The sequence below is a fragment of the Cucurbita pepo genome, chromosome LG19 (assembly GCF_002806865.2).
Source record: "Cucurbita pepo subsp. pepo cultivar mu-cu-16 chromosome LG19, ASM280686v2, whole genome shotgun sequence".
Classification (NCBI taxonomy): domain Eukaryota; kingdom Viridiplantae; phylum Streptophyta; class Magnoliopsida; order Cucurbitales; family Cucurbitaceae; genus Cucurbita; species Cucurbita pepo.
This window is the reverse complement of record NC_036656.1, coordinates 5,857,651-5,866,347: the sequence shown is the minus strand read 5'-3', so window position 1 is coordinate 5,866,347 and position 8,697 is coordinate 5,857,651. Positions and strand designations below refer to the sequence as shown.

The window sequence follows — 8,697 nt, the reverse complement described above, 5'->3', positions numbered from 1 at the left end:
AAAAAAAAAACATTAAGCAATAAAACAAAGAATTATTCAATACTTCATATTAGAAAGAAGAGATGATGAGAAGAAGAATGATGAATTGGGTCAAATTTAAAGGCCCAATTGAGATGGAGTAGTGAATAATTTAAAGGCCCATATAAAGGGAGTAGGCCCAAATGGGTCCATGCATTGCTCGGTTTCGTTGCTCTTGGCGCTTGGTGCTGGTGACAGGCAAACAGAGCAAGGTGTCACAATCCAAAATGTGGTTGTGCCCTAAACTAAGTCATCGAGGACGATGACTTATTTGGTAGCACAATGTAAGACGGTGGCATAAGCATAGTCAGTGGTCCCCCAACTTCGCCCAAACTCTATTGCTTTGCTGTGCATTTTGAGATTGCATGAAAGCGACGTGCCTTCTTCAACATTTCAATTGAATTATACTTTCATCATTCGCAGTAACAAAAAAACTCTTCAAAATGTAAAAAATTTGGTCATTTATGTGGAAGAAATAATTCAAAAATTCATTTATTTTCATTAATGTGAAATACTAAACTTTGTAAATAAGTGCTATAAATAATGGACTAACACCAGGCACTCATCAAGTTTTGGAACATTAGAGGGGTATTTACGTAATATCAGCTCCCCACAGATTCGAAAACGGTAAAGCAAAATGGAAAAACCGTAATAATAGCCCATCTAATATTTGCAAAATTACCATTTTCCAACATTATTCTCACGCGCTCTTTCTCGCGTTTGTCTCGTAACACACCACTCTCTCACGTGTGACATCACAACTGTACGTCACATTCCACGTTTCTGCGCGTGGGCCTTTTTCTTTGTGGTTTGTGGAAATCAAAACTTTTAGCAGCGACAGCGCTTAGCTACTACAATGCGAGATCTTCTTCATTGTCGGATTCCAAACGCTAAAACGCCGTCGTATCGCCAACCACCGTCTTCCATCTCTTTCCTTCCGTCCCCATTTCTGTAGCAGAGAGCTCTGAATCAAAGCAAAAAACATTTTCCTGTATACCTAAGCCAACCACAGTTATTCTTGTAGCAGAGAGCTCTGATTGTCGGATTACCAGCTTAAACACAAGCAGCTTTTTGTCTGTTTTTCTGCTCCGAGGTATCTCCGTCGAACCTCCTATTTCTTTGTTTTCTAATTATGCTTCCTCAATGTCTGGAAAAGACACAGTATGTTCGAATCCTAGTTGCTTCTTTAATTTCGTTTTTCAGATTTTTTTTGTCTGGGGCTGGTCCTTTCGGTCATGGGTTTTAATTTTTGACGTTTTTATTGCTCAAACCTGTCGCCTTCAGATCTGTGTACTCAATACAAGAGTAACTTATTTTCTCAATTTATGGGTCAATTTCACTCTTCTTTATAGTACAATGAATTTTCTTTTGTTGTTGGAAAGTAACTTGACCCAATTCTTCATTGATCTGGAAAGCTGCCTGGTTTATGATGGTGTATTATCTTGATGCCTCGTTTTGAGAAGTTGGGGTTTTGATTGAATGTACATTTCTAATTTCCGTGTCAATCCATTTGAGTTTTACTTTTTGAATGCTCGGTGTTTTTGAAGTTTAACTCGATATAGTTCTACATGGATAGCCTTAGACAGCTACACGTTGCTTACTTTTTGGAATTCATATCAGCAAGTTTGTGCAAATATAGCAGAAATCGATGTTGTCTCAATGTAGTTCTAAAAGGTTTTAAAACGTGTCTGTTAGGGAGAGGTTTCCACACCCTTATAAGTAATGTTTTGTTCCGCTTCCAACTAATGTGGGATCTCACAATCCATCCCTCTTGGGGCTCAACGTCCTCGCTGGCACATCGCCTGACTCTGATACCAATTGTAACAGCCCAAACCCACCGCTAATAGATATTGTTGTCTTTGGGCTTTTCCTTATGAGCTCCTCTCAAAGTTTTAAAACATGTATGTTGGGGAGAGGTTTCCACACCCTTATAAGAAATGTTTCGTTCCCCTCTCCAACCGATGTGGGATCTCACAATCCACCCCCACTTGGGGCCAGCGTCTTCGCTGGCACATCACCTATCTTTGGGTTTTCCCTCTCGGGCTTCCCCTCAAGGTTTAAAACGTGTCTACTAGAAAGAGGTTTCCACGCTCTTGTAAGGAATGTTTTGTTCCGCTCTCATGTGGGATCTCACAATCCACCTCCTTGGGGCCCAACGTCCTCATTGGCACATCACCTAGTGTCTGACTCTAATACCAATTGTAACAGCCCAAACCCACGGCTAGCAGATATTGTCCTCTTTGGGTTTTCCCTTTCAAGCTTCCCCTCAAAGTTTTAAAACATCTGTTAGGAAGAGGTTTCCACGCCCTTGTAAGGAATGTTTCGTTCCCTTCTCCAACCGATGTGAGATCTCACAATCCACCCCTCTTAGGACTTAGCGTCCACACTGGCACATCGCCTAGTGTTTGGCTCTGATACCATTTGTAACCGCTCAAACCCACCACTTACGGATATTGTCCTATTTGGGCTTTCCCTTTCGGACTTCCCCTCAAAATTTTAAAACGCGTCTGCTAGGGAGAGGCTTCCACGCCCTTGTATGAATATTGAAAGTTCATGTAGACACTTGATAAGATGCGTTCTGCCCAAGAGTAAAGCGGAAAATCGGGTTGTTGCAAAAACATAAAAGACATGGAAATGGATTGTCTGTCTGATATTCTGCTAACTTCTTAATTTACTTGCAGTTTTGGTGATTTCATTTGATTCAGCTCAGTGATGAGACTTAACTAGACGTGATTATGGAAAAAGTATCTTCGGACTGTCCTTATCCAGGATGTTTCTTTTGTGTCATGAAAGAAGGAAATCCTAGTAAACGCAGAGCTAGTATCTTGAAATTCTTCAGAGAACTTCCTTCTCAAGATGATGATGGTCAAGTTCTCCCCATTAGTGGCCTTTGGAACACAGCAATGGCGCATCCGAACGATCCCGAATTTATCGAACTGGGGATATTTGAATGTATGGCTGCACTTATATGGAAGGGACTGAAGAATCGCCGCTGGCTTTCTCACGACCAAAACATTTACATTCCGTATTACGCTGCACATATCATCGGATCCTACACGATGAACATGGAGGAGTTCGCTGAAAGTGCTGTTCATGCTGGGGTGATTCCTCCATTAGTTGAACTTCTGAGGGGAAGACTAACTTGGGTTGAGCAGAGGGTAGCTGTTCGTGCCCTCGGACATCTGGCTACGTATGCAAGTACTTTTCCTGCCGTGGCTAGTCACGTCGAAATACTCGAGCTATCGATTCAGCTAGCAATGAGTTCTCTTGAAATTGTTTATACTCACTTCTATCAGTATGTGGACAGAAGGCTTAGTTATCACTGTGATCTGCTTACTCGTGGAATGGGTGGGGGCGAGATGGAATCAAGGAAGGCAGAGGAATGGGCCAGCCAGTTACAGTGTTGGTCCTTACAACTTATCAATTGCTTTGCATTCAAACCCGAGTTTCTTTCGACTATATGCAAGCCCGAATTTGTAGTAAAGCTTCCTGGCATGTGGGGCGGTCTCGTTAACGAAAATTCACCTGCTGGTATCGGTTTATTGAGAACAATCTGCCATCATAAACTCGGTAGAGGACCTGTTGCTAGCTGCCCCAGTATTGTCGAAGCGTTATGTAATATCGCCCGCTCTTCAGACGATTGGCAGTCTATGGCTATTGACTGTCTCATGTGGTTGCTTCAGGATCCAAATACAAGTCACAAGGTTGATATTCTTCTCTGTTTGCTTTTCAAATGTAAAGATCTTCAATTATATATCGTTGAAGTTTTTCGGGACGAGCGTGTTTAACTGTGACATTGTATAACCAGGTGATCGACAAAGCTGCCCCTGCGCTTCTGGATCTTGCTGAGATATCATCTCTAGGCGATCACCGGAGATTGGGGGAGTCCATAATTGATATTCTTCAGGAATGCGTCGAATCACAAGGGGCTGGACGCAATTCGATCAGCAGTCGTACGAAGGAACAGATAGAAGAGCTATTAAGTTCGAGGCAGAGACTCGAGTGGGAAAAGAACATGCCGAAAGAGGATCTCCGAATCAAACAGGCTGCAGCGCTCGTAATCAAGCTTGAAGGAAATTCCATGTTTTCATCAGGAAATATATCTGCAGCTGCATTCAAGTACTCGGAAGCGCTAGCATTGTGTCCGATGAGATCGAAAAAGGAACGAGTCGTTCTGTACAGTAACCGTGCTCAATGTTATCTTCTGTTGCAGCAGCCAATGGCTGCCATCAGTGATGCCACACGTGCTCTGTGTCTTCACAACCCCATAAACCGTCATGCCAAAAGTCTTTGGAGAAGAGCTCAGGCATATGATATGCTTGGGTTGGCTAAAGAAAGCTTGTTGGATGCCATTTTGTTCATAAATGAATGCTCTCAGTCGAATGACCCCGACCTTTCATTAAGGCAAAACAAGGTTCCTGACTACGCCGAGCGACTCGTTAAGAAGCAGATGCGTGCAGCTTGGTTATTCAGGGAGGCAGCCATTAAACATGGCAATGTCCAATGTGAAGATGGTGCTGCAGGTGATGTCTATGGTAGGGAGACTGATGATTCTGAATGGGAGACAGCCAGTGAAAGCGATATCGGAAATGACGGAAGGGACGAAATGGGAGATGACGAAGAAGACGACGACGACGATTGCCAACAGAGATGTAGCCATCTTGAGTAGAAAGAGTGTCATTATTATGAATCAAGTGTTCTTTATTTTTGTACATACACAATTCAAAGTGTTCTTTATTTTTGAACTGCAAATTCCAATCTTATCATTCATAATAGCTCTTTGAATTGGTTTTATGGACATTCGAAATCAAATGTAAAAACAAGACCATATTCATATTCTATAAAGACATGTCGGCGCCGCGCGACATGGGCTTGGACAGTGCGGCAAGCGCAACATCAACAGCATCCATGAGCTCAAAATCAGTGGCATTTGGATGCTTATACGTCACATTAGGAATCAATTTCACGACCCTTTCCCTCATTTTCTTCACTTTTTCTCTGGGTATCTTCAAAAGTTCTTCTTCAATTCTCATCCTCCCGTCCCCTGTTTCATCAATATGCACAGAATAATCTGTCGCCGTCGCCGGCAAATACCATAAATACTGCGTGTACGCAGTGTGCGGCGAGAAGAACACCGGAATGCAACCCGCCAATATAGAATCGAACGTCGACCGCCGAGTGAACGAGTCCCCCGGTGCCTGCAGGCAGAACTCCGATTGGCTCATTATTTTCAAGACCTGGGCTGGGTCGTAACACAGGTCGGCCTGCTCCCCCCGGCAATTAACGAGTCTGCATTTGGACGACATGTCGCATTGTCTTATGATGTCGTCTCGTATGGCGGCTTTCTCCAACCCCTTACGTGGGGCCCCGATGAATGTAAAGAGATGGGGTCGGTTCGATTGCGTCATTTTATTCTGCCACGTCACCATCTCTGCCGACGTGTACGGGTGGAAATAAGAAGCGTAAGGGATACCGAATTGGTTCGACCCGGTCCATGGATTTCGCTCCACTGTCAGCACCGACATGTTTTGAACCGCATTAAGATTCAACAAACAATTCGCCCCGAAATCCGGCCCATTTGCATTACTCCTCATGAAATCCCAAGCTGTTCTACCGAGTGCAAGGAAATGATCCCGTCCATTATTCTTCCGCCACGTGGGCTGCGCTTGAATAAAGTCAACTAATCTAACGGCAAGCGCATCCCGCTCCGTGATATTCGGTTCGCGAAACTTGCTAGAGGCGTGGAGCCCACCATAGAAAGGGACGTAGAACAATTTAGCAACATGGGGATCGCGTGTACGACACGGATGATTCTCCATACGCGCGTGAAAGATCATCTCCGCTATGAACTGATGGGTGGCGAACCAACTGTTGTCAGAGGAGGAAAGTCGGCGGCCAAGGCCGCGATTTTCGACATGGGGACACATGTCGGTATAGACGCTGAGACGGTGGCAGTCTTGGAGAAGGGCCGTGTTGAACTCAGCCGGCAAGTCGTAGACGTAGACATATGGGCCGCCGGGGCAAGTGGGGCGCAAATGTCGTGTCCGATTGGGGGAATTTCGAGTTTGTCGATGAAAATCATTGGTCGGGAAACAAATGTAGAGCAGGAGAAACCAGAGAAGAAGGGAAAGAACAAGAAACGAATTGTAAGTGAGATAATGGTTGAGAAGGGGCTTTTTAATTTTGGAGGTTCGTTCTCTGTCAAAAGAACAAGGAATTGGAGCTGTTTGTTTCCTTAGAAACATGGAGAAAAATTCTGGAAACATGATGATGAAGAACACCGACAATTTGGTCTGAAACAGAGGAGGAGGAGGAAGCAAGGGATTTCATGCAAAAAGAAAAGGAAAAGGAAAAGGGAAATTTATGCACGCATAAGCTGGGAATTTAATTCATCAATCATACAATAATAGATATTATAATGTTATTGTATTCCTTATAATAAAAATAAAATAAATGATGATACCTACCTTATATTAAAATAATTTTGGTAGCTAGCAACCTTGCATACGGCACATACGACACGAGGGAATTTAGAAATCCCATTGGTGGATATGTTTGGAAGACAGACAGCTTGAAATAGAGAAATAATTGAAGAAATTAGGAACCTGGCATGCGCTCTTTCGCCATTTGTGTTTTAATTAAATGTCAAACAATTTGTTAATAATATAATGTATGTTTGTTGTTATTCCACGATGCCATGTGGAGAGGTGAGCTGGCAGTACAAAATTAGGGAGTAAGAAGTCAAATTAGTGGCTTTAATTTGATGCTTAAGCTTGGTTAATTAAGGTCAATAATGTGTTATTTTATTAAGCCTGTTGAAAGTCAAACTTAGAATTGTGGAGAAGTCAACATCCCTACCTGACACTATTGTTGGTTACAGATCTGATCTTAGCTTTTCTTCTAGTGGATGCATTTTGAAGTCGTGAGGCGGATGACGAGGATATGTAATAAGTGGTTTAGGTAAGTTTCATATAATTTTTTTTTTTTTTTTTTTTTTTTTTTTTTTTTTTTTTTNCCACGTGTTGGCCACCAATGGGTCCATCTCTTATCAGTTCATGGCTCGAAGATGAGATCTTAGGCAATCCCACTAAGGTATAATTAATGAATAAAGGTTGGAGAGGGAGGAGGGGAAGGCATGTGAACCATTTAAGTGGGATTTTGTATGAGTTGAAGATCTTGATATGGATTCTTCTTTGCTGCAATTTAATCATTTATTCATTACTCAAATTAAACCTTAATTTGGTGGATGTGGTGAATCAAGCTATGTTCAAGCATCCAAAATGGAATATGGAAGTAGCTTACTTTGTCTCTATAAATATTTTATGACCCCACTTTATCCTTCATCTTCACCATCTTCTCCATCGACGCCACTCAAAAACTCTCCCCTTTTGTTTGGTCAGATACTATCTTTCTGCATGAAACAACAAGAGGGTTTGCCTCAATCTAGCTTGTTTTTGGCAGAGTTTTGAGGCCTCTATTTGGGGTGAGTTCTACATTGGCTAATTTAGAGAATAAACAAGAATTTATAAGTAAAGGAATGCATCTTCATTGGTAGAGGCCTTTTGGAGAAGCTCAAAGCAAAGTCATGAAAGCTTATGTTCAAAGTGGACAATATCATACTATTATAGAGAGTCGTGATTCCTAACGGTTTCAGCTTCTGGGTTGGGCTGAGATTCGTTGGTTTGTGCTAATGAATTTGTTGTGGGGTTGAGAGTGAGAGCTCCAGCAGAAATGGAGAAACAAAGTGGGAGTTTTTTGTGTGGATCATGAGGTCTTTGCCCTTGCTGCATGCTGCCATGGAGTTCTTGTAGAGCTTGAAGAAACAGGCCATTCTTTTTTGTTTAATTTCTTTTCTCTTTGGGGATTATGAACTTTGTTGAGTTGTTGATAATGTTACGTGTAATAGGAGGATTGGGAAGAACAATATTGCGTAGCTTCCAACCATCTTATACAAAATTTATTGACTTTTACTTGCATATTGAGACTCTTTTCATATGTTTTCTTTTGCTCTCAATTTTGTTATATTATGTCAATCAAACCGATTGATTTGATCTCTAAATCTGAGATGGCACATCGATGCGTGAAACGAAACATCTATTTTAAGGGCGTATAAATCTCTCCCTAATGAATGTGTTTTAAAACTTTGAAGTGAAGCTTAGAATGAAAAGCCTAAAAACGACAATATTTATTAGCAGTGGACTTGAACATTACAAATGGTATCAAAGTCAGAAAGCAGCCGGTGTGTCAGCGAAGACGTTGGGCCCTCAAGGGGGGTGGATTGTGAGATCCCTACATCGATTAGAGACGGGAACAAAACATTTCTGAGAATGGTGTGAACACCTAAACTTCTCACCCCTCTTAGTGGAGGGTTTAAAAATTTGAGTGGAAGTCTACAAGGAAAAACCCAAAACACAAAAAGGGAAAGCCCAAAGCCCAAAATCCAAAACTTTGAGTAGAAGCATAAAATGGAAATCCCATAACCCAAAAAAAAAATAATATCGAAAGTCTAAAGAGGGCAACATCTACCAACGATAACACTTTTATCATAGTTTAAAACTTAAGCTACAAGCTTGAGTATATCACTTTAGTTACCTAGAAATGTGTGACAACTCTACTAAAAAAAAAAAAAAAAAAAAAAAAAAAAAAAAAAAAAAAAAAAAAAAAAAAAAAAAAAAAAAA

The 8,697-nt window shown here is 41.6% G+C and overlaps 2 protein-coding genes across 2 annotated transcripts; one reads left to right on the top strand and one right to left on the bottom strand.

Moving 5' to 3' along the window:
• Positions 1–862: 862 nt before the first annotated feature.
• On the top strand, positions 863–4,812 carry LOC111781924. Its single transcript, XM_023662658.1, has 3 exons — positions 863–1,111; positions 2,700–3,722; positions 3,827–4,812. The coding sequence occupies exons 2-3, from the start codon at positions 2,754–2,756 to the stop codon at positions 4,685–4,687; spliced, it is 1,830 nt and encodes a 609-aa protein (XP_023518426.1). The 5' UTR covers positions 863–1,111; positions 2,700–2,753; the 3' UTR covers positions 4,688–4,812.
• Positions 4,702–6,628, bottom strand: LOC111781925 (probable xyloglucan galactosyltransferase GT17). The gene has a single exon (XM_023662659.1). It carries the CDS (start codon positions 6,282–6,284, stop codon positions 4,857–4,859), a length of 1,428 nt encoding a protein of 475 aa, XP_023518427.1. The 5' UTR covers positions 6,285–6,628; the 3' UTR covers positions 4,702–4,856.
• Between the last annotated feature and the right edge of the window lie 2,069 nt (positions 6,629–8,697).